At 42.3% G+C, this 27,119-nt stretch overlaps 1 protein-coding gene across 14 annotated transcripts in view; it reads right to left on the reverse strand.

Annotated features, from left to right (window-relative positions):
• The window catches only part of wnk1b (WNK lysine deficient protein kinase 1b), a 101,485-nt gene extending 74,777 nt beyond the window's left edge, over positions 1–26,708 (reverse strand). For all 14 annotated transcript variants that reach the window (XM_074698420.1, XM_074698419.1, XM_074698406.1 and 11 more), the window contains exons 1-2: positions 26,145–26,708; positions 21,952–23,525 (exon numbers count right to left, since the gene is read on the reverse strand). In XM_074698420.1, the coding sequence (XP_074554521.1) occupies positions 21,952–22,860 (909 nt within the window). In that variant the 5' untranslated portion in view covers positions 22,861–23,525; positions 26,145–26,708. The remainder of the gene's footprint in view (positions 1–21,951; positions 23,526–26,144) is intronic.
• Positions 26,709–27,119: the final 411 nt, after the last annotated feature.

Raw genomic sequence — 27,119 nt, forward strand, 5'->3', positions numbered from 1 at the left:
CAGACACCTTTAACTATCATAACAGAGTTCAGCAGACGCTCTTTGGTTTATACATTTAAAATTTATTTTTAAAAACCAGTGACCGCTCTTAAAGCAGCCTGTACATGCAGCCCAGCACGAACACTAAGCTCCTCTGCCTATTTTCCCCCAGGAAGTTCAGGCCATTCATGAAACAAACATTACATAACTCTTCTGCACTCTTAGGAGAATTTGTACAATTGTCTGTCACTTATCTTCCACACTTCAGTATCACGCTGATGCTGCCAAGTTTCTACAAAGTGTTACAAATGCAAAACTGGGAGGACACACAGCCCACTCCAAGACACATTCATGTTCTCCTGAGCCACATGGTACAGATTCCTCTGGTTTAATGTTGCTACAACTGATGCTAATGGACCTGACACAAAGAGAGAGCGCAATCTTTAGCTTCCGAAAAGGTTTAGTTGGACATACTGTTCTGCAATATACCTCTGTGTGTGTGTTTTCAGTCAGTGAGGTAGAAGAAATAAACTTTACTCAGCCAACAAAAGTCTCTCTGTTCCTTTCTCTAAAACTAACTTTGAAAAACTCAGAGATCCATGCTTCACATTCACAAGTCAAGCCTCCCTGCAGCCACTTCATGCCGTGCTTTGGCAGTCCGTGTTGTGAGAGCAGGTGAAGGTTACGTGGGAGTGTAGAGAGGACACCTTTCTGATGAATGGAGACCGAGATTGTTCACGGCCTCGATTCAGAAAGCACGCTCGCACATGCACAGAATTTATTGGGGTGAAAGTAATTTGAATATGATCCAGATGCTTTCATGTGAGAAGAGTGGAAAGGAAGAAAACTGAGGAGGAGAGGAAGTCTAGTGAGGAGACCAGCAAAGGTAAATAAAAAGGAAGAACTAAAATATGAATCATGAGCTGCTGTGGCTGCTGCTAACACCTCTAGCCCACGAGACAGCTATTTATAGACGGAAAGAGAGAGGGAGCAGAATGATAGCACAGAGGAGGAGAAGATCAGAGGCATTTAGCATAACACAGAGAGCAGACACCAGGAAGAGATGGAGGAAAAAGACAAGCAAAAAAGCCAAATCAGAATGATGGAGAAAGTTGGACACAGAACATAAAAGAGATGGACGAATGATTGTGCACCAGACTGGAGAATAGCAGGGTCAAACTGCAGCTGTCTGGACTATAAATAGAATGGCAAACCACAAGCACAAGAGGAAAGAAAGGGTGGATAAGGTGAGGGAATAAGTTAGGTTAGCCCCTTCAGAACAGACTGTACGTCTCTCCTCACTCAGACAGGTGTATGAACCTATCTCAGTCAGAGCTGAGTCAGGAGGAGGAGGCAGAGGGCCAACACAAAACATGAGATAACAAGTCATTTTGGAAGGGAAGCAGTCACTGCATGAGTCAAGAATCAGCCTGTCAGATCAAATAAAACGCACCAGAGTGAAAATAAAATCTCTTCTTTTTTTAACCTAAAGTTAATGGCTTGCTTATTTGGTTTTCTCTGGGTGGTTAAAAGGTGACTTTTCTAAGCCTGAGCTCATTTTAGATGAACACAGAGGAAGTGGAAAACTGTACTGCGGTTTGTCGAATCAAAATTGAATATTGTTGGGACACCGTTGACCTAGTTGTTAAAGCGCACGCCCCATGTAAAGAGGCTACAGTCCTCGCCACAGCAGCCACAGCAATCTGCTGCCTGTCTTCCCCCTCTCTCTACTTCCCACACTTCCTGCCTCTCCTCAGCTTTCCTAAGAAGTAAAGGCAAAAAAAGCTTGAAAATAATTTTAAAACAGAATGAAATAACATTGTTTGGGGACATAATGGATGGTGTGTTTTCCACTTTGAATGGACCACCTGGCTTGTTATCAGCTCACAGCTAAGAGGCCAGCATCCTTGATGGTTTGTGGATAAGTGCCAAAGGCAAGCTAGCACGAATTAAAACACTTGATTAGATTTATTGTTGTTGCATTATCTTAATTAAATCAAGAGCTTTAGAGTTTTGCAAAACAAGAGATTTTTTTAAATCAACATTTTAATCAGTGTCCAAACTTTTTGGGAGTTGGGTTCGTATAACAGCCCGCAGTCTTTCAGCAAAGAGGTTAGATGGCATGATTTTTCTTAAAAGAGGGGATATCATGCTTTGCCATATGTTAAACATGGATGTAAAGCAAAATCCTGCATGTCCATATGAAGTGTGTGCTAATTTTGAAATCACTACATAGTCATAGGTTGTAAAAGTCCCTGAATCAGTCCCTGAACTGCTCAAAACAACAGCACAAGGTATTTATGAGGTCTCGACAGGACTTGATGAAATGATGATGTCATTTCATGAGGATGCTGGAGAGGAGAAGGTCTGCCCATAGCTCTGTCTCCAACAGGCCTCCAGAGAGAGCTGACCAATCAGAGGGAAAGGGGTTAAAAGAGCAGGGAGTCTTAAAGAGACAGAAGCTTAAACAAAGTGTTTCAGGCAGAGGCTAAAATTACGGTTTCCTAAAAAAAAAACAGTAAGAGAAATTATTCTTTGTGTTTTGTTTTTTTTTACTATATATCATGTAAAGCTATGACTATTTACTAATATATTCTTAATCTTGATTATCCAGAGCATGCTCAACATTCAACTATCAGTCATTCTATAAACAAACTAGTTCAACAGTTTATAAGAGATATGAGCAAGCACAAAGGCACGAGATACGTGCACACCTCTTTACCTGTGACACACACCCACAACAACTTTTCCACACACTCATACACCAAAGCTGCATCAGTCCTTTAGTTGAAACCTTAATGACAAACAACCTGCTTATGGACTGCCAAACCTCCTTGACAAAGACAGGTGTGTGTACGGTAGTGTGTACTATTGAATCATATCAAATAAAAGATTCAGTTAACGAGGCAGATAAACCTGCTGCCAGAACCTGTCTGAGAAGAAACTTCTAACAAAGACGTGTTGGATTTATGAGCAAGACAAAAAAGGGAAAGAGGCCACAAACAGATTTGTGGAACAAAAAGAAATCTGATTAGATGAAAAGAAACAAAGCTAAGAATCTTAAGATGAATGAAAACTCAAAGACCAGAGTTGGGATTGGTAGATGAAAATGTTGTATGATTACTGACATGTTAAGACACAGTGAATGATGAGAGATTAATGGTCACACTGTTTGGCTTGGGTGATGGCCAGTCCCTTTATGAGCTGATGGCTGCATTACAAACACAAACAACTGTTGCTCAATACTTTACCAAACCATGATTGATGGATTTGCCATAAATGACTTTTGAAACTCTCTTCCTTCTCCTCTGTCTCCTCTGATGCCCCCTTTTTACCCCTGCCCCCTTCAACCTCCTTCTCATCCTCCCCTCATTTACCCGCTTCAAGCTACTGAGCTGAAACCGAGCTAATGTTTGGGCTAATTAAGGACATTCCCCCACCAGCAGGCAGAGCAGATATGCTGTTTCACCAAAAAGGAAGTGTTTTAAAGACTTTAGAGTGAAATCCCCCCTTAAATGTGCTGGAAGATACTTACAAGAAATGCCAGCAGGTCTTAGCCTTTTCGGCTCAGGACCCACCCCCTGAAACAAAGCAGCTCTCTGTTGCAAAGTAGTTACACAAGACGGTGAAACAAAACAGCGAGTGATCGTCTTATGCTGTTTTTTAAGAGGAAAACATTTTACCACTGAACATCAAGAAGAAGGGAAACAGATGAGCTAATTTAAACACCTACTAGATGGCATTTGTGATGAATATTGAAGAGAAACCTTCAGCAAACATAGCAGACATATTTTTTATCAGCCACACTTGATGGTGGTTTCACAGTTTTTATGGTGCACTCATTCATCAAGTATCACGCTGTCAAGAGATGAACTTATTTAAACACCAAGTTGTCAGCAGTGTTGATTTACATACGTGGCTATTTGCTGTCACTAAACAACACCAGGCAAAGCCAACAATTGTTAGCAAGAGCAGCAGGTTTAAACAATATCTATTGTCAGATCAGTTGCAGGTTTGAAAATAGAGCAGGAATTAAAATTTGAATTACTGACTCTGGATTTGGCAAAGGGTCCACTAAGGTCCCACAGCCCTGTGTCAATCAATCCACCACAGGAAAGAGCAGCGTTAAAGTAAAGGAAGGAAGCAGGTTGTGGGTAGCATAACCACAAAATCTTCGTTCCTTGATGTTCAGAAATAGCTTAATGCAGAGATCCTGTTCACAAAGCAGCAACCGCAGTGTGCAGATGTGCTGCAAACAGTGGTTTTTAAACCATCTGCACCTTACAGGCTGCAATGATGCACAATTTTCTCACCTTGCAAAAATTTGTTAGTGTCTTCACTAACTTAATGTTTTAGATAACTAATAGCTGATTAAAGCACAGGCAGATCAAATGACCCCAGGATTCAGGACAGGATATTTAAAAACAGAAGCTGCTCTTGGTCAGCATTCAAAGACACATCAACACCCGAACCTGTTCTTCTACAAACACAGCCACATGGCTATGCACAAATGTTTGCACGCATGGCCACCCACACACTTATCACACAAACAGCATGCACGCATACATCCACAGAGAAGCTCAGCGAGGCTTTATTTAATGTGATATAAAGCCACAATGACATCCTGATGTGGGTTTGCAGAGTAATACTTCCAAGCTACTTTCACATGCCCTGGAACTAAACCTGTTAGCAGAAACATACAAATTCAACACAACGTTTCAAGTAGCTGCTCTCCCAACAGAAACTAAACTGAACTCGATGTCTGTGTGAGCTGCTCTGTGCTCTGTGCAAAGGCCCCAGGGCTGGGCAGCATCTGGATACTGAATATACAAAGGAGCAGACAATGCCTAAAGTACACAGGTTTGAATAGAACGACCATCAGACCACAGGGGATCCACAGTCCATTACCTTCCAAAGCTCCCCATTAGCTTTCCGTCTCACCCTCGATCCAACTGTCTGTGTTCTCCTGTTTTACTCTGCCTCTGTCTGCTCCAGTCTCACCCTCACTCTTTCTGTCTGTCTGCATTTATCACACTCTCTGTTCAGCTTGTTTTTATATCAGACATCTCTGTCTCTCTGGATTGTCTGGCTGTCTCTCCGTCTTTGTCTCTGCCTTTATCTCTCTCCTGTGTGCAGCCTTTATTGTCTCTCTCTGAACCCTTTTTATTGAAGTTTTGATACAGTCTGACTTCTCTCTCTTCGATTTGCTACAGCCTATCACATTTCAGTGGCTCTTTTTTGTCTCATTTTCTGGAGGCTGCTTTATTACCTTTTCCTGACACTAATCTGTATACCCTAATAAAGGTTACCTGTTTGAATGACTTGAATAAAAATAACAGATTCAACTGACACACAAACATTTTGCACATTTAAAAGCATTACTAAATCAAAATTCAGATATTTAGTTCATGCATTTGTTGCAGCCTTCACTTAAATACATACACACAACCATGCATGCATGTGCAAGTGTTCATGCATTACAGCTAAATATAGCTTCGTTAGCAGTAATCTGCAAACACACATGCACACTTAGTCCAAGACAAAGACCAGGAGTCCTTTTCAATAAAATATTGATGGAGTGAGAATGAACGCAGGCTTTGAAATGAAACCTAGAGTAACGCACACACACACACACTTCCATCTACTCAAGATCAAACAGTAAGAAATTGGAAAAAGGGTGTGTATTTTCCGTCAGTCTCTCTCATGTGTCCTTCCTTCTTCTTCTTCCTGCAATTTCTCCATTTCTCCCATTCCTCCCAGTTGTGTCTTCCATGCTCAGCGCCGCCCTCTTAAGCAAGAGTCAACAGCAGGGTGAGAGAGGTGAGCTGTTTATCACCCATAACACAATGAATCCACAACACAACACAACCCACACACATTTGCGCAAACAAAGGAAGGACAACAGTAAACACGACAGAGCTGACCTCTCTGTCAACCCAGCTCTGCTATAATTTGTGAGTGTGTGTGGCCACACACACACTCACATGTTTGTGTGAGCAGTAAAAAGAGGTGGGACGCTGTTTAGCTTGACTGTGTGAGTCTGATTCACTGAAGTAGTGCACTGCTTTTGTCATCAAAAAATCTGTTCAAATGAGCCACAACAACATTGAATCGTTCACAAAACATATCCTGAACAGAGTGACCTCGGATACAGATGAACTGAAACTACGTTTTATGTGTTTTGATTCATCAACGTTCCAAATTTGGTCATACGTTGGCACAAAAAAGTCCAACAATTAGTGCCCCTGGATGCAGATTTCCAAGCTTTCAAGAACATAAATCTACATTTTGGAATATTCATGTATAGTGAAGAGGCTGGTCTGGTTGAAGTAACACAGCACTTCACTTCAACATAATATTGGAGTATGAACATGTCACTGCAAAGTTTGTGTGCACTAAAGAGTTCTTAGAAGACCATTTTAGCGGAATATTTGGTTAAACAACTACAGAAAGTTGTTGTATGCGAAAATGTTTGGCAGCAACAAATGTCATAGACGTCTGAACAGAAATTTAAAACACACTTTACATTACAAAACCAAACACTGAGTGGTTTTGCAGAGCGTGGCTAACATTAGCAGAGCTAGCACCAGGTTAATGTCCACATGCAGGTGCTGGTTGCACATACTGAAGAAGTTTCATGTCAGTTGAACCAGACCCAGCTTACAAACTCACCTGTCTATGGGCTAAATATGAGTGTTACAGCAAAAGCTATTAACCAAAGTTAAAGATTCAGGGAAGCTTCAGGAAATGGCTAAGGCAAAAATTATAAGTCACATTTTGAGCCTGTGAAAATGAAATTTGAATAATGTGCTTCACCAACTTTATGGTACAGGCTAGCAGGGCTGACATCCATCCATCCATTCATTTTCTTAACGGCTTATCCTGTTCAGGGTCTCGAGTGGCTGGAGCCTATCCTAGCTGTCATTGGGCGAGAGGCCGGGTACACCCTGGACTGGTCGCCAGCCAATCACAGGGCTGACTCAGAGACAGATAACCATTCACGCACACAGTCATACTTTGGGAAAATTTAGCAGGGCTGACAACTACTGTATAATACATGGACGTAGCCTACATGATGTCACCCATCAGTTTCTGAAGCTGAGCTCTGAAGTCGATTGATGTCAGGTGCCATATTAGAAATCCTGATTCAACCAAACTTGCAAGGTTGAACTAGCAAGAGGCAAAAAGGTGACAATGAGGTGGGCTTTCAGCTTATATATTATACTATCACAATGCAAAAGTTATAATCTTTTATCATGTAAACTGCTGAGTTACAAAAAAATAATTTCTTGTTCAGTGTGAACAGTCAGAGGAATTAGCTCTTCAGACTACAGTGTTTTTTTTTTTATTACAGGCTGAAACTTGTTTGTTTTTGGTAAAGTTAAGCCTTCTTAAAAAAGGTATGTATGTGATCTGGTACTTTTGAGCAAGCCTTAGGTGGACACAAGAAGAACTGCAGTTTTTGGACAACGTTAAACAGTAAGTTCAGGCTCAGACCGATGGTTACTTTACATATAGCTCTAATAACAAAATGGATCCTCTAGATGGATTTTGTGTTTATTTCTGATACTAAATCAAACTTGGCACCCCATGTAGATAAAGTGATACGTTTTGAATGGCTTTCTTATGCATAAGTTTTTATCTAAAAAAAAATATTCAAAATAAGAACCTTCACCTGGCTCTATTAAAAATAAATCAAACATCGAGATTATTGTCGCAGAGCGTGTATCAGGCCAGATCAGCAGCAAGGAGTAAATCATTCTAACAACTACACTACTATACAATGAGTCGTCACTCTTCTTATAAATAGTTGCACTTCTTTTTTAGGTCATAAAATGGCCTTAACAATAATTTGATCAGCTTCACAACCAGCCAAAAACTCCTCAAAGGAGCTTTAAAGAGCTCAAACATTCCACCCTGAATTTCCCCCACTCACTCTCAATCTATTCAAACTCCACAGCCATAAGAAGTGTCAGTGTTTGGCTTTCCGTTTTCAACTCTAATAGTCAACATTTGCCAAAAATTCAGAGCCAGTTTAGAAGGACTCTGAATTTACCTTAATAGGAAACTTCTGTAGGCCATACCGTCTGCTGCAAGGATCGAAGATCTGACCTTTCCACTATGAGATAACACCAGGCAATATTCCCTCATCCTGTCTTATCTTGGCACAGAAACTAATCATTCTGATAAAATGCAACATCTCTGCAGGGGAGTAAATACCACTATCAGGGGAATCTGGTCAAACACTTCCTGCATCCAGAATCAGCATCTTACTTCAAGCTTAAAACTTCTCAAAGTGTCTGATCCATCACCTTCAACATCCACTGGTTGGTTACACGTTAAAACCATTTGTGCCAGATGAGGGATGAAAATCATGCAGCTGTTTATCCTCACGCCATCAAGAGGAGAAAGGGGACTTTCCCGTCAGATCCAAACAGCATAAAGCGTTACATACCATCCATGTGACCTCGCTCTGTGGTGATTACATCATTCAGACTGTGGCTTATGAGGGATTGACTCCTAATCTGGTGTGGAGAAGTTCTACCTCACCAACCCCACTGCGTGTGATACTCAGTGATACTGTGTGTGTGTGTGTGCTGATGCTTACATTGACTCAGCACTCTGTCATGCAGATACTGCCTCCACATACTGACTATGGCAGTGACCGTTCAGATTACTACTCATGCTGTAATCCACAGAGACCGCAGAGAATGATCCAAAAGAGTGAAAATACCCAGTGAGCAGCATTTCTCTGGGGCAAAATGCCTCGTTGATGCCAGAGGTCAGAGGAGAGTGGACAGACTGGTTGGAGATGATAGAAAAAGGACAGGAACTCACATTACCACTCATTACAACTGGGGCTGGGCCTTTCCAGCAAAAGTGCTATTTGATATGTTACGATAACTTTGCAGAGTTTGCACTGTGCCTCCTTGGCGTTTATTTTCTTTAAGGAGCTGACCCCTGGCCGGACTGCACTCATTAAGTTGGTTCGTTGTTGTAGTCAAGTTAAATGCGATCTGGTCAGGACATGGTTTGTTTTATTTTGAAGGTCACTGGATGGTTTTAGAGGGTTTTCTGTGCACAATGTCCTGTCATGCTTGATCTGCTTTTTGTTAAAATGACGTGCTAAATTCACAACTCCAGCACTCAAAAAAAAGAATGGTAATTTAAATGGGTGTAACGGTACATGTATCCATGCCGAACTGCTCCATAAGGCCGTTCGGTTCGGTACAGTGCTGTATTTGAACGAGTACAGTAAGTTTACGTTAGCCGCTGCACATGGCTCTTTAATATTCATGTGAGTACTCGTCTATGATTGGCTGAGCAGGGAAGGCGTTTCAATATTCATGAGGAAAGTGGTCTGTGATTCGTGCTTTGCGATCATGTGCATATCATGTGGACGTGACGTCTCACAGTGAGCCAATCAGAAGATGAATATCAAAGAGCTTCCATAGCCACAGGAGCTTGTGTCTGAATTGTGCATCATGGCTGCTGCAAACGACCAACAGGAGCTTGAAGAGCCTCCTCCCTCGCTGTATAATGGCACGTTTTTGGTTTAATAAACATGCTAAACAAGCAAATGGATTTGCGTTGTTCCATACTGTACTGAAAATGTACCGAACCGTGACCATAAAACCAAGGTATGTACCGAACCGTGATTTTTGTGTACCGTTACACCCCTAGTGCTTTATGCTGCAACGAAGTGGATCCAGCGCAAGTTGACACATTCACTTGCATGGACCTCTATTTGATCTGGTGTGGTGCCGTGACGGAGCAGTATCTGTTGTATTTTGGATGTAGTACCCCCCCCCCCCAAAAAAAAAACCCATGGGGTTTGTTTTCTTTCTCTTTTTTTGTTTTGTCAAATACAATTCCATTGTCGCATGGGCTTTTCAACTTTTCTAGTGGTAAAAAGTTTTAGAATACTTGAACATCATTGCCCATCCCTGGCGACAATCCAGGTCTGCAGAAAACCACATCTGAACAAACAACACATCCAATCTTGAGGCAGATGGGCAGACTACACCGGGTGACCCTCCTGTCAGATAAGAACAGGAAACTGAGGCTACAATTCACACAGCAACACCAAAACTGGACAATAGAAGACTGATAAACGTGGCCTGGTCTGGTGAGTCTGGATTTCTGCTCCACATTCAGATGGTCGGCTCAGAATTTGTTGAGTTGAGAATTTGGAGGAAACAACATAAGAGCATGGATCCATCCTGCCTCGTATCAACTATTCAGACCTTGGTACCAACTAAGCCTACCTGAACACTGTAACACCCATCTTCTGGACATCTTACATTCTTTTCATCAACTTCATGGGTGAAAAAAAAAATACTGAAGCATTGAGAATTAACAGAATACTCATGGAAGAACATAACTGTCTACTGGTTATTACAGCTGTTTCATTTATCATAATGAAAGAGTTGTTTTAGTGGATTATTCCATTAATTTAAAACCAGCGCTTTCATCCAAATCTTACTAATAGCCTCTAAAAGATTTACAACACTATCACAACTCCTAGGAAGCATGATAATTTCAGGGAGGCTGAGACTAAATATTTCATTAGGCAGATTTAAGCTTTGTAATCCTTCATTGTAAGCGATGTCCCCCAGTGTTCACGTCTCCAACCTTTAATCCGTAAAATCTTAAGAAACGTGCACAAAGCAGACCCTCACCCCTCACGCTCAGACACAACAGACTCTGACACACATCTACTCTGACACAAACAGCCACACACAGTCCCCACTCATTCTGCTCCAGTTATGGCTGAGCAGATGACAGTCTGCGGCTATTTATAGATCAGAAAGGAGGAAAAAAATGAGAGGGAAAAATCCCATCTCTTCTTCCTCTGTGCTCTTTCTCCCTCCATCTCTGTCAGTTCCTCCTCTCCTCTCCAGAGGCTTTGTTAAGGTCATGGTGGATGGGGAGGGAAAACAAGAGGGTGAGAGGGTATAACAGACACACAGACCAAAACAGAGAGAAAATGTGAGGGGGACCAGTGACAGGGAGAGAAAACAGACAAAGGGACAAACACAGACACTCACAGCTGTACTCAGACTGAGAGCATCAATATGACACTTTGTTCTTCAGTTCTATTTTCAGACACGAGTGAAGCTGTTGAACACAAAAAACTCTGAGTGAAATGTTTATATATTTTTTTTTTACTTTTACTCCTAATTTAGCATATCAAAGACAAAAGAGAGAACAAATCCAATCAGTCTGCTGTCCAGACCGTCTGGTGTGTTTTTAGCTGCATGCAGAAAACAGGTTTTGTTAGTTTGATGACAGACAGATGGGATATGAGAGTTCAAGTCCACATTACTTCCAGGGGGATTCAGCACACAGAAAAATAGGACAATTGTTTGGTTTTAAACTGATTTAATCAAATATTTCTTAACAAAAAAAACATAATGAGTGTCCTGCATCCAAATGTTCATGTGCATGGTTAAAAAACACAGGCGAAACCCATCCTGATGGTTATTAGAGGGAAAGAATAAATGTGCACAGACCATGCAGTTCCACTCAGCAGGTGAACTTTTGACCTTTCAGATGAAGCCCTGCAAACATGAGTCAGGGATTCGTACAATTTGCTCAATCAGATGAAGCCTCATCCTGCCTCAAATGAATGTGTCAACTCAGAGCCGAATGTAGGTTAGGCAGTGCTTAAACTTGTGCTAGTTTGCATAGGTTTTGCAAAGTATCAAAGTAAGGGAGGTGTGTAGGGTCAACTCACACACAAACTGTTCTCTGAATCACGCTCATTAATCATGAGCAGGGGGTAAAATCCCGATGAGCCCCACCTCATTCCAGGATGACATCTTATCACAGGAATGTGGGATACCATGAAACCAGGGAGCTGCCCCCCCCCTTCCAACACACACACTCACACACAGAAGAATAAGAGGTGGACACAAAGAAAGAAACAGGAACTCACTCGCACGTGCACACACAGTCTGTAGATGGACTGAGAACACATACACACACTCACACATAAACACACAGAAAAACAGCCTGGTCAGAGTCAGACAAAAGCAAGGACAGACTAAACACCCTCAGAAAGAAAAGACACGTGAACACACACACACAGCATTGTGAAGCACGCTGACTAGATGTCCAGCTCAGGTCACTTTACGCTGATTCAGACGACCTGCAGTTCAGACTCCAGATCTATTTCAGACCACACACACACACACTCATACACACACACTCACCTATACACCTTTTTTAATGCAGAGGCACTGAGGCAGCTACAGCCTAGTGAAAACTCTCTGAACCCTGCAGGCACTGGTTCAAACATTTTTCCCTCAGTCCTCATGAGTCAGGGTAATGTCATTCACTTTTTGATTAGCATCACAAGTTTGCTGCTAAAGGCCGTACACAGTCAGACCCCAAAACTAGACGAGGGAGAAACAAGAAGCAAGCATAAATGTGAACAAAAACAAGAAACATCTCCCAGAATTGACAGACATGCCGTAAATGTTGTATCTGTTGAGTGGACCGAAGCGTTTGAGAGAAAAAGGGAGAAACGGATGAACTGACAGGGACATAAAACGGAGAAACGGAAACGGAGGCAACAGACTGAAAAACCCAGACATTAGATACGTCTGGATCCTCAGTAATGTGGAGTGATGACATTATTTCTCAAAGTTGTATGATGCTTGGAAATGGAATCTGAATGTCGCTCTCTGCGTCTCTGCTGATGCATCATCATTACAGCAGCTCCAGGAGCCAGTCAGCAGCCACCCAGATGTTGTGGTGATGACTTGCATCATAAAGAGCTGCACTTTTGTTTGTGATTATGCATCTAGCAAACACCCTCTGTCATTGAGTCTTATGTTTGTGAATAAAAAAGTGTAATTTGCAGTAGTCAGAGATTTAATTTAATGAGTGTGTCTTTGAACTCATCTCAAAAAACTGGGTGTACGAAGTTCTGCTGCTGTTAGAAACATAATTAACATGAAATTCCCATCAATTAAACTAAGAAAGATAGCAGTTTGGAGTTAAATAGTAACATTTCTGTGTGTAATAAGGTGTTTCAGCTCGTGTTTTTCTAAATCCACTGTATTTCCAGTCTGTCTGGGGACAAAAAGCCGCCCATCTGATCCCAGATTTGTCATATTGAGCTCAAAACACGTGACCCAGTCTCCTGCCTGTGTGCTGCAGCTGCTGACCAATCATGGATCGGAATTTCCAGGAAGTGATTAGTCTTCACAATGTCAGTATTGTTTTGCTGTTTCCTGGCAAAAATAAATGCATAAAACTTGGAAAAAAAACAATAACCCCTTTTTCCCTGATCAGGCACACAGTTTGCATTAAGTCTGGCTGCAGAGGTGTGTGTGCGTGTGTTTTAAAGGTTAAACCAAGGTTACAGGCAGTGTGGGGACTTTATGAGATCTTGAAATAGTCTGTTCAATCACTCGCAGAAATGTGAAACCTCAGAGGAAAGAGAAGCGTAGTAGAAACAACAAAAAGATCAATGATGGAAAGAATAAAGCAGAAGAAATCTGGGAGGAAACAGAAAGACTGAGTGTGAAAATCAAGGAGAAATAGATTGATGTCAGGGGGAAGGATTAAAACAGAGAGAGGAAACAGATCAGAGGAGAGAAGATGAAAAAAAAAGCAGGAACCAACAAAGCGGGGACTGAGCAAAAGTGGAGGCATTAGCTTTGTCCTCATGTGTAACTGTGCAGGTTTTTAACATCTGTGTGATGCATTCAATGTCCCAGACTCACCCCTTAACTCACACATCCCTGCACTACATATCGCCTTTACTTGAGTCAGCACACACACACACACACACACCCTATTTGTCATAAAACTGCACTGTAATTACCATAAAATAAGGTAATTTACAGTACACACTGACACGTTATGTAACCGTCAGCAGTTTGAGCCTCATCTCAGTCTTCTATATCAAACTTCAGCAGTTCAGTTTCTTTACATTTCGTTTTGTTTTCCCCACATGGGAGGAAGAGAGGACAGTCATTTTTCACTCTGCACACGCACACAGAGGTGTACTGTACACTCAGCTATCAAGTGAGATTTATGTGTGTGTGATAAAATGCTCGCATTCACTGGTGGCAGGTCTAGGCTACATGCAGTATTAGTAGGGGTGCACCAATCACAATTTTCTGGTCAATCACCTATCACCGATCTTTAAAAAACCTGACCTGCCAATACAGATTTGGGCCGATACCAATTTTTATTTTCTAATTTTCATAACTGACAGCATATACCTTCAATGTTTCTATCTAATTTTATTGAAAATCATTGAACAATACCTGTGAAACAATAAAAACTTTATGTTTTAACTTAAGCAACCAATAAAGTGTCCCGAGTTATAGATCTCAGAGCAAAAAGCAACAAAGGCCTTTCATAAATAAGGATGGGCCAATCACCGATCTCTGATCACCGATCACCCAAAATTAAGGAAATTGGCACCGATCGACCAGCGCATGTCAAGTTTTTAGCTCCATTCGAATAACTCTCAAAGCGATTTGAAAACATATTCTTAGAGTTCACATTCTTAGAGAAACATCTCCCAGGTCATGTGACACAGGTCAAGAGAGACAGGTCACTGGATACTGATGAAATTCTAAAAGCAGGGTGGCCTGACCTCACGACTCGACATAAGGGGAAAGTCAGAGTCACACATTACACGGAAGGATGGTTTGCATATGAGGAAGTGTCAGCCTCTCTGTCTCCCTTCCTTTGTTGCACACAGCTGGTCACTGACACACATGACAGTCAGCGAGAAAGAGACAGAGCGTGAGTGAGATCTGAAGCGGGACGAGCACAAAGCAAGAGGTCAACTGAGCGCGCTACAGTAAAAAGAACAAGCACTAAAGTGAATGAGAAAAAAAGAGATTTCCACTGTGCCCTCCTCTATCCCCCTGTCATCTCCTGATTATGTGACATCAGAGCTGAACACAGTGTGACCTCAACCCTGCAGCGCTTTATTTTTATATTGCTCATAAATCCAGCCGGCTGGGCTTAAGGTTCTTTACATAACAAGTTACACATCTTTATATTCTTGGATTCGCTTCAAACCTGCAGCTTTATGGCAGGGAGCAAACTTGTTTGACAACAATGACAGCTACAATCCCAAGCTGGGGAGCAGCGTCGCGCATTTTACGACCAGAGTAAAAAAGAACAGAAGCAGATTTATGAGACATGTTATCAGAAAGATAGAAGCTGATCTGCACACACACCTACAAGGCATGAACCGACGAGGAGAGGCAGATTCCAGCTGAGAGCTTAAAGTGCTCCGATTAAAACAGAGAAAGAGGGAATATCCTGCAAGTTTTAATAAACACACCCGATTTAGGATGCTTTATTATTCAGCAGCTGAGGTTATGTGCAGCTCGCCTCTGAATAAGTTAGCAATCCCCACAGCTAGCTGCAGAACACACACACACACATCAGCCCAATTACACATCTTACATTAGCCTAGCTGCTTTTAAAAAGGAAAGATACCTTTTTTCAGGATGTGTGTGTGTGTGTGTTTTGTGGGGGTGGCTGTCACTACTTTAAAGCAACATCAGAGTCAATCAGCAGTGAGGACTGGCCTTTGCCGACTGAAGGCTTGACACAGCTGCTTTGGGTTGTTTTGTCAGGGAAATCTGAACCTCTGGAGAGGCAAAACGTTTCACCTCAGCTCTGCAGCGCCGCAGAAACCTGGAGACGTTTATCTTTTAGAAAAAAAAAGCAGGATGCTGCTGTAAGTCCTACAGGTTATATTTCACCATTTCTAACTGTTTCAACCACTCGAGACTTGAAGGAGCAAGTCGGTTTAGGCCAGAGCACCACAACTTTGATTTTTGATGAGGTAAATCTGCCAACATCTAATAAAAACATGAGCCTGTTTTGGAGGTAAAATCTCTGCTCTGCACAGATTTGAAGAGCAACAGAGAACAAGTTGTTCAGTGAGATTGTTTTGGGGCATTCTGAATACCTGATAAACAAACTTCACAAACATCTCGCTATCTTCTTTCAGCCTCTCTCCCCTCAAAATGATCTCTCCTCGCTGTCCCTCCCTCTGGCTTTTATCCAGCACATGAACAGATTTCAGGCCGTGTCGCAGGTTAAAATGGGTCATCGCTATAAACAAATTGCCGCAATGCTAAAATTGGACACAGTGAGCCACTTCTACAGGCCCTGATAAATTAAATTTGTTTATTCCAACGTCAGGAGACAAAACCTGACTCTGAAACTTGAAAATTAACATGCGTGAGAGTCGTTACAAGACAACATGAAACTATCAAAAACGCCCTTATAAGAGGTCTCTGTTTGTGTCATACATGCACATGTCTGAGACGATTTTCCCTCTCATAGCCCTGATTGGTCCCAAAAAGAGTGTGTGTGTGTGTGTGTGTGTGTGTGTGTGTGTGTGTGTGTGTGTGTGTGTGTGTGTGTGTGTTTGTGTGTGTGTGTGTGTGTGTGTGTGTGTGTGTGTGTGTGTGTGTGTGTGTGTGTGTGTGTGTGTGTGTGTGTGTGTGTGTGTGAGTGAGGAGGGGGCTAATCCTCCTCTGGTGAGGGAGAAATTTCAAGGTCTTTGATTGCCAGTGGAGCCAAGAGCCTAAGGTCACACACTCATACACACGCGCGCACACACACACACTCACAGACACACACACACACACACACACGCGGGGTCCCTCTTTTTTTGCGTCCTCAGTTTCTATGCTCCCTCCCTCCTCCTCCTATTCCCTTTTCATTTCCTTTGTCTTTCTCCCCCACTTTTTTCTCCCTCCCTTCCTCCCCATTTCTCTATTCTCCTGTTGAGCCCCCCAACACACACATACACGATCAGATCCCGCTTTCCTAAACTCCTACTCCAGACCTGTGGCCCAGTCCTCACCTTCCTCTCTTTAAAAACATTTCTCCAAATCTGAATATTTGTGTTTTTGCAGTTTATTCACTGTAATCTCTTTCAGCTCTTTTCGTCTCACTCTAACATCTCCTCTGGAGGTAACTAAACACTGAACAGACTCCTAGTGATCGCTTAGGACACAGGGGGGCTGAACTTTGACCTACGTCTCTCCTCCCTCCATTCCTGCCCTCTTAGAGGGACTTCATTTCCCTCTCTTTCTCTTCCCACTTTTTTCCTTTTCACCTACTTGGTTCACACTTCTTGAGATTGACTCTTTTTTATTTTTGTCTCAGGTTCACAAAGTGTGCTGTCTATAAAGGATGTGAGATTTATCATCACAGGTAGCTGTTTTGTTTTATTAAGAGCTGAGTGCTCTCCTCAAAGTGCTTTTTGTTTCAGACTGAGGATGAATCTCCAAGTGAGGCTAACGAAGCAGCTTTTTAATCAGATGAACCTAAAAGATTTTAAACCAAAGTGAAAATGATTAAAAACAAAGAATTACATTTTAGATTCTTCTTACCCTACCAAATATACACTTTTCTACCTAATGAACCTTTTTCTATGTATTCTGACATTCCAGGAGATTTGCGTCAGCCTCTTCTTCTTCATCTGTCATCTAGCATTCAATCAAACAGACTACCTTAAGATAAGCCCCTGAGTAACCTTCCTCCTCCTCCTTTGTCTATTCATCAATCTATTTTCTCACCACGGCTTAAGCAAGCTATCCCCTCCATCTCTTCTTCTGCATTCATCCATCTTTTAATTCCTGGAAACACACACTGACCTTTCTCTGGATCACATGCCAAAGAATTTAAAGACACAACCTCTTCATATCCATCCCTGAGACCCTCACACACACACACAGGCAGACACCGGGATTTAAACAGCTGGGGTTAAATATGCATATGAGTCAAAGTGATGGAGGGATGCTTCATGAAAGTTCCTGGACAAAGTAACGTACGAACATGTGCACGGCAAACCGAGGAGTTCCAGATGATCCCACAGATCTCCAGTTCCCATGCCCACCCAGTGTGTAAGTGTGATTGGTTGTCATGTGTGCATGTGTGCGAGTGTGTGTGTGTAACTTTACTCCCACCATTCTGCCACATGTCAGCAGTTGCTCGGTCATGTTTGACATACACACACAAGATTATAGCCAGACTCTGAAAAGAAGTACTTGTCTCTGCATGCACCAAGTCTAGTCACCACAGGCCTCCAATCTCCTTATATAACACACACTATATGATGTTTAAGGATCCGGTAATCCGGGGTGTTTGAGATGACGCGCAACAACATCAAACTGCTGCCTCGGTCTAACCTAAAGAATAAGATATCAAACCAATCAGGAGGTCCCAGGAGAGACGGAGGCTGAAAAGAAGAAGCACGTGTGACAATGAGAGAAAGCTCAGGACTGGCTTTCGGCGTTTGTTTTCCGATAAACAAACCAGCGTTTCCAAGACGCAGGGCATCAGGCGAAGCTGATTTTAGCTCCTGGGATTCAGGAAACCTCGAGGAGCATCTTGTGATGGAGATGACAGGGAAAACAGTGCCAACTCTCACAGGAAAACAACGTTAAGTGAGGAATTTTAACACATGCGGATCTGTAAAGGAAATATCTAATGACACAGTCTCTCCTTGTTTGACTTCTTTGGTACATTCATGAATTAAAAGTCATTTCAGAGAAATAACTGTTTTCATCAAGCTGATCCACGTGATTTTGTGTCTGTGTTTTCTCCCTCTGCTAAACCTTTGGCTAAGTCACTCAGAGGCCTGAATGTCATATGACTAGCTGAGACTGTTGTTCTCCATCTCTAACTCCCAAACACACCTCTCTGTGTCTCTGTGCCTCCTTATCAACAACACAAGCTGCAAAAATATGTTTTTCTTTCCACTCTCTGCCTGCCTCACCTCTCCAGTCTACACTCTGTCTCTGTGATGCACACACTTGCTGCAAAAAGTTGCAAAAGTGCAAGGTAATGTAGCAACAGCATCCTGTGGCGAACCATGCCATCGTGTCTCATGTTTCCAACTGAGCTCGAGACACAGGAAACACCATGGCATCAGAAGTAGGTGAGAGATGCAAGAGTATGTCTGTGTTACAGTAAGGACCCTGAGTTTGCCAGACAGTCAGGAGGATTTGGAAGAGGAAGTTTTTAGTCATGAGCTTACTCGTCTAACCTTTGGTATGTCTTTGCCGTCCTAAAAACATCAAACTGACACATCATCAGGAAACTGAAACATGCATTCACTCATGTGTTGATTGTTCAGCATCCTCTTTATTGTTCTCCACACATCTATGAACCTTGTGGTGATCTGACTCGCCGCTACATCCGTTAACACACATTCAGAGGTGACATTCGTTGATATCAGAGACTCAGAAAAGGGACGGTGCAAGAATGCAGCAATGAGAAAGCAAGAGTAACGAAAGCCTGAGCTGCATTGAAATTCAGGGTTTGCTACATACTTCCTGAGTTTGTCAGAGCTTTTAATCAGTCAAAGAAACAAAGAAGATTGTAAAAGAAATCTTGTAAAGGATCTAAATCACGTGGAGCAGCATTCTGCAAATATGTGGTTGGCTCAAAGAGCTGCTTCAGGTAAAGATCAAAACTAGGCCTGCATTATGTGAGACTGTGATGCTTTGAAACATCCTTCAAACAACAAACTCCATATTAGCTATGACCAAACAGTAACCTCTGGTCCAAACGAATGAAGCTGATGGGGAAGTTCATCAAGCACTTGAGGCTGGCAGCAGAAACACCAGAAAGCACATACACACCAAGCCATAAAACCAAATTCAACATGTGAACAGCCTGTTTAGAAAAACAACTAGAGTCTGAGAGTCTGAGTCGGTTATCTCTCCATCGGCACACACTGTTACATTTTTTCAGAACTTGTTCCTTTCAAAGATGTCAAACTTGTGGGTTTTGCTCAAATTAGGGCATCACTGAGTCTGAGACTGAGTCCATCTCTTTTCCTCATCCTAACTGGAACAAAACTAGTTTAAGTTAAGCATTTCCATTATGGTCCTTGTCATAAATGGACATCACAGATGCTTCATCCATTTATCATACAGTATATGTCTATGACTCACAGTCTCTTTGTCCATCTGATGCTGTGTATGTACAACACCTGTGTTTGCGTTTTTTTTATCCTGCATCCAAAATAAATCCCAAACTTTATTTTCCAACACTAAGATGCACCAGATAATCAGAGGGTAAGCTAATGGCCTCATTTAGCTTCATCTGACAGCATGACATGAACACAGAAGAATGACCACGATATTCAGGCTTTCATCAAGTAGGAGAAATCTCCTCACATCATTGTGTGAGTTATCAAATTCTCTCTCTGCTATGCTGTAACCAGCTTTAGTCTACAGTGGTGCTTCACTATAGACTTGATCCACATGTGGAGCAGTCCGTAGCATCACTGGCTTTGCAGACGCTCTTCTCTGTTATTCATCAAATGCTGCAGTGGTATGGGCTGAGATTTGTGCTGCTAGAAACTAAATTTGAACTTTTAAACTGAATTTGAGAAGTCTGATGTGAAACTTAATTTATTTGCCCTGGAATCGCATCCAACCTACTTGAAAATTCAACCCTCTTTGTTCCTTTCATTGAAAAATAAAAATTTCAGATTGAATGAGGACTTTGTGATCCAGTTTTATAATTCAATAAAACTTCAGTTAAAACTCATGTGGTGTCTGTGACTGCACTCCTTACTTGAGCAGAGCGAGCTGAAATAGCATCATTTCCATGATGTCTGAAGGCCAGCAACTGAATAATTAGGTTTGCTTTAGGGATGTCCCGATATTACATTTTCACTTCCGATACAATACCCATACTGTAGCATTGAGTATTGGCCGATACCGATATTGATCCGATACAATATCAGCATTAAACATGCATACTTTTATTACTTATTTTGTATTATGTCTGTCATGTTAGAAAAGGCTTGATTAAGTGATATTATTCAAACAAAGAACAGTAGTCAGCAACAGTAGGTATGAGGAAAAACTGACCCATTTATTATTAACCAATGGGTAACGGAAACTGTTTAAATCGGAGTGCTTAAATCAGAGATTTTAGATGCATTCCGATACCATACCGATATTTGTTTTTTGCTGATATCGGACCGATATCCGATATCGATATCGGACTGGGACACCCCTAGTTTGTTTAAAACTGAAGTTTTCGGGGATATGAAGAGGATTTCTGTGAATCTGTGCTCGATTACTTTTACTCACAGGCGTAGATGACTAAATGGTCATGAATCTGTATTGTGGGAACTAAAAGTGAATTTTGTATTTTTTAATTAAAGAAATATAAGTAACTAATTTTTTAAGGGTAGGTGTAAAACCAATTTGGGGAAAATAATGTAAAAGAAAAGAATAAGATTAAAATGAAGGTTTCTTAAAAAAATGAAATAACAGTTTATGGTGATTTAAGTAGAGTTAAAGCTACAGCATTTTCACAAATTAAACAGGATGGTCTCATTACCTGGGTAAAGCTCCTACAGGATCCAGCATAAAACAGCTACATGTATAGAGTAACAGTTAGCTTAGCTTGGCTCACAACACTTTCCAAGCAGCTTGCCAAACAAAGGTAATAACCAGCCGACCAAATACCTCCAAGCAGTGTCCTCCTCTGAGAGACAGCTCATCGTGCAATTTTAATGACTGACCTAGAGATAAAATCTCTCCTTCATGGGGTAAACAACAGCTTGACAGCTGTAGTGATGCCAGAGAAACAAAGCACTCACAGTGAAGTGCAGCCTTAACTCAAGACACACAACCTGAGAGACAAAAATCCCCCGAAGCAAAACACAAGCAACAGAGACATCTGAGTAAAACATGCTCTGCTTTCAGGACCACAGCCTTTCTGGACAAAAAGCAGCAAAAATCTGAAATATCATTTTTATCTTGAGGTAAGAAGAGGTTAAAGGATAAATGAAAAGTTCACCTCAGCACCTGGACTGAATTTCGTCTCCTCAGTCAACCACAACCACAGGATGACACTTAATTAAAGACTCAAATAAACAGGAAGAGGAAGAGCACACTTGCAGAAGAGGTGACACATTTTCAGTTCTGCACTCACCTGGAGTTCACACCACGCCACCTCCACTGTGGTCTCTGTATCCAGTCCTTTATAAACCGTTTTAAAGGATCCTCTTCCAATCTCGATGTCAAATTTCAGGAAGCGTCCATCCGGTGAGGTCCCCACAGCTTTAGTCTCAGCCTCCTCTATATCCTCTTGCACCCGTTTCTCGGCCTCTCTCTGCTCCGCCCTTGCTCTCGCCAGCTCCTTCTCCTCCTCTGTCTCCTTGTCTTTCTCCTCCACTGGACTGCTGACGCTCCCTGAGTCTGCCTCTTTTTCATCTTTTCCCACCTGTTGTGTATCTGCAGGATGCAATGTGACTTCAGGTTGTTTGCAAACTGTTTTGTCTGTAACATCCAATGCTGACGGGCTGGGCTCTGTAACTGTCCCATCTGCACCGTGCTCAACACTGCTGCAGGTGGGAACAGCTAGTGTGGAACTGCCCACATCGAGATCTGCCTCAGCACCTCTTAAGTCCCCCTCTTCACCTCCAAGACCAGGCTGCAGGGTCAAAGCTTGGACCTGCTCATCTTTGACTTCTCCTTCCTCAGGTCCACGGCCCGGGGGCTGAGAGGAGAAGAAGGTAGGAGGCCCCTGGCAGTCTGGAGGTGAGGTGAGTATCACCGCTGCTTTGCTAGGCAGGTCCAAAGCTGTGACATTAGAGTCACAGATGACACTCCGGCGAAAGAAGCGGTGCTCAGCTGTTTTTGAGTCTCTATCCATCGTGTGGCGCCGGCGTTGGACCACAGGCTGTCCACTGAGCTTTTCCACCACGTGGGAGTCTGAACTGGCAGCGCCGTTCACGTTTTTGTGGGCCGACTGGGGTGATGGACAAGGAGAGGAAGAGGCAGAAGGTGGTGCCGGGGCAATAAATTTCACCGCTTTGCTGCTGCTGCTGCTTTCAGACATTCCTTCTTAAGGCTCCGACCAAGAGACGAGAAAAATCCTGTATAAATGAGCATTCACCTACGGCAGGAAACTCAAATGAAAAGCCCTCTGCACTCTGATTAAACTCCAGGAGTGACAAACGGTGAGTTTTTGAAAACAGCTCAATTGAATCTATCTACTGGAGATATTTTCATTGTTTACCGTTTGCAAGGATCTGTTGACTCAACCTCCTCTTTGCAATGTAAGCAGTTTCAAAACAACCTACAGTTCATTCTAGGCCCTTCAGTACAGGGCTCAGGGAAGCCCCAAGTGAGAGGAAGGGGCTTTCGCCTGAAGACTGGGGAGGGGCTGGACGAAAGGCAGTCAAAGAAGGGGGGGTGCAAGCACTGCAGCGAGCTGATAAACGTCAAATTAACACCAGAATCCATCCTGCTGCCGACATCCAGAGAGAAGCAACCATGACATGGAAGAATTGAAGATTCGACAGACCGGTACGGCCTCCCAAAGGCTGATGACACAAATTATGATTGGTATCCAATCAGCTCCACTTGGAGATCCTGTGGAGAAAAATGCTGGTTGGAGACTTGCTGAGGAGGTCACTGACCTGTCTGGTGAGGCCAGACAGGAGGCTGGGGAGGCTGGGGAGGCCTCGCCTGGCCCGCCTGGATCTGCTTTGGCCCTTTTCACTAAAGAGAGGAGAGAAAATAAAGAAATCTGTAAGATGAAACCATGTTTCCTTTACCACACACCACAAATGTCACCATCTACTTTCTCCTTCTTACTTAACCAACCCAACCAATACACAGGACCCCCAAATGATATTTGGTTTCCTGCCAAAGTGGCTGGTGGTAGAACATACAAGCTGCCAGATATTCTGCGACATGCTACCACAGTTTGACCTGTGATGATTTGTTTGTGTGACACAGGCAGGGTGGGAAATGAACACCAGCCAACATCTGTTGTAATTTTTGGTTGCAGTTCACAAATCTGTCAGCCCCTCCAACCACTAAGCAGAGATCAAAGCTTCATTTGGATGTTCTTTTTGAGATGGTGGTTGGTAACAGCAAAACTAGGTCAGCAGCGCAAAAAAGTGAAGCATAATGCACCAAAACGTGACGTTTTTAACCTCCTGCACTCTTGGTTTATTCTTATCAGTGATCTTCAGACTACAGTTGAGACGCCTGCAAACGCAAAGAGATCTGCATCCTAACTCCCAAACATTGCTGTTTAGTAAAAGAGTGTGAAGTAAAATGAATATATAATTGCTTTATGATCCAAATTTAGTCCAAACTCACCACCCCCTGTCTGACCTCGAGGTCTAGCCCCCCAAGGACATACAGATAAAAACATGCTGCACTTTAACTTAATGGGAGAATGTTGTACGAGCAATTAACTCTGCATACTCATTACAGAAAACCTAGTGGTGGGAAACATGCATAATTTGCAGTTTTCCTTGTTCAGATAACTTTGACTCTAATATCATTAAAGTGGAAGAGAGAAGCAGCCGACTGTTTTGGTGTGTTTAATTTGGTCATCAGGTAAATGAACAGTTATCTATGTACCCCCTGTTGTATATTTTTGTCATGTTTGCTGTGTGAATATTTTCTGACTTCTACTCTTACTATCTTGTGAGATCTATTTAGAATATAATCTTGTCTTGTGGTTCAATTCTTCTGAGTCATCTTTAGAGTTTCTTTTAATATCTGCCACCTATGATAAAACATGCAGTAGGCGTCTTTGATCATATAAGTCAGAACACTGCACACAACTTCTATTACATGTCAACCCACACGGACTGTCAGATGACCTGCTCACTGCAGCAACACAATCTGCAAAATAAGCCAAAAAATGATTTTTCCAAGTCAAACTTTCCCTGTTTTGTTCAAGAGATGCATAAACCCAAAATCAGACACTCATTTAGTCCTATGGGCTTCTGTTTATTGCATCAATTAGAGTAAGTAGGTGATAGGCCAGCACCAGAGAGGTCATAGGAGGTATGTGCCTTCAGGGAAGGAATACAACTTTTTTGTACTTTTATTATATAAAAGTGCTCGCTGTGCCATGTCATAGGCTGTTCCTTACTTTTATGAGCTACATACGATAAACTGGTTTTAAACGTTACCCTGAAATAATCCTCTGGATTATAGAGAGGATTTGGGGCTCACTGAGTAGCGCCTGGCCTTAAGGAAGGAGAAGTCAACCAGATGTTTTAGGTGAGAGTCCAGGTGTATACAGGCCTTATATGATCATGTAGGTGTTTTATTGAGCCAGATGAAGACAGCAGGGGAGGAGGCTGGACTGATGATTTCAGTATGAAGCAGATATCCTGAGTGAGTGCTGGGTGTGTTTCATTCAAGTCACAAATCATATCTCAAAGTTACAATCTCAGTAGCCTTGGCAGAGCGCTGTATTGTTCACTGTATTACAGTCAGTTTAAGTGACTGTGAAAGCTTTTCTTATCTTTTTTTGTTTTGTTTTGTGGTGCTTTTTTCTGTCGTTGTAATAACCACATAACTTATTTGAGAATCAATTTCAACACAGTAAGGGGTGTATTGAAGCAGCATTAAAAAAAAGTCATAGGGGAATACACTTAAACATTAATCCTATCGAAGAATACTGACAATATACCAGCCTACTGTAAGTGCAAATTAAAGTGCGCCACACCCCCTGTCCTGTCTTTGCATTTATAATCAATGTAATGTAATGGGCGCGTGACGGTGAGCTCGCGATCACAGGTGTGTAGCGTCGAATAAGGGTTTATTAACCACAACTATAGCAACTGACTTAAAATCTGTACAAAAGGCATCCAATTTTGAGCATTTCACAATATAAACAATATAACACGTTTCTAGCATGTGCTGCATTTCCCCCTGTCAACAATATCCCCATAACACAGCCGATAGTCAATGCCGGCAATTAAATCAGTCAAATTTGTTCGATTAAATTATTGCTCGTTTAAGTTTCATGGGAAAGGGATGTTCACCCAGTTAAAGTTAACCAAAAAAGCAGTTAAACTCCCGAGTAAGAAGCTCATTATTGAGGCAACCTAAAGTTGTATGTGAAAAAATGTTAAAGCACAAGTAAAGACAAAGTTCTGGGCTTCAAAGTGTGCAAACAACGCCAAATACCCTCAATTGTTACCCTCTTGGAAAACTGTTGCAGAGGGGTTCACTGCTGCCTGTTGAGGAACTCATATAAAAACCAAGCAATGCAGCTAACTTTGCCTGCAGGCAAAACAAGACATAAGCAACAACCGGTCACGATTTGTATAACGCATTGTAGTAAAATGAGAAATGCATGGTTACCTCTTACATCTGTGTGGGCTGTGTTGGCACAGGAGAAATGTGAATGTAAAAACTTGATTTACAAGCCTTAAACTCCTCTGCAGAGGGGGTCTGCTCCGACACAGCAGTAATGTCAGTATAGTGCGTCACGTTCAAGCCACAGTTGGTTGAAGTAAAATCCGACAGAAAAAAAAGCTATTTACAAAAACACAACTTTGCTTCAGTTAAAAGGGTCCGAAGAGCGAAGCGTGAAGCGGAACATGCAGCGAGCCAAAGCCGACAGACAGACACCTCCCACAGGGAAGAGAAGACAAGTTCGCTCGCTGGTGTCGCGGCGGCTCTGGTACTTCTTCTCCGGTCTCAGTGTTGCCTGTGTCCGGGTCTGCAACAGCAACTAAACGGTACAAGTCCCGGTCACAGATACAGTATACACATCCGTGACAATATCAAGTCCGCTTCAGCATCCACTAATTGTCTCTCCTTGGTTTGTGTGGCGCATTAAATTCACAGTAATCCACAGTTATTCCCCGCTTCGAGCCACCGGACGGCGGCTCTGTCTGCTGCGTGCTCTTCTCTGGCGATGACTCGACAAGGCGGCGGTACAGCTTTCACACAGACATGCCGCGTCAAGACAACAACCGATAACACGGGTGGTACGTGGAAACAGGTACCATTTCAAAATAAAAGAAAGTATTGTTCCTATCCAGCCCAAAACCCATGATAGAGAGCTGTGTCTGGGCGTGCGTGACTGTTTACTATTGCATAACACCCAAAATTTAAACCCACTGAAATGAGTTCAATCTCGTCAGGAGAGCTATTGTTGAAAACATAATCCAATGAGAATTTGGGATTCTGCAGCATCCCAGTATCATTTAGATGTGAGGGGGTTGCTTAGGCAGTTGTTGGGGTCAAACATAAAAGTAAATATGCATCTTCATAATTATTATCATACACTTATACCTTTGTATAATTTCTATACGTTTGAAAATATTGCAG

Source organism: Halichoeres trimaculatus, unplaced genomic scaffold, assembly GCF_033239565.1.
Source record: "Halichoeres trimaculatus isolate MK-OKI-2021-1 unplaced genomic scaffold, fHalTri1.1 fHalTri1_scaffold_21, whole genome shotgun sequence".
Taxonomy (NCBI): domain Eukaryota; kingdom Metazoa; phylum Chordata; class Actinopteri; order Labriformes; family Labridae; genus Halichoeres; species Halichoeres trimaculatus.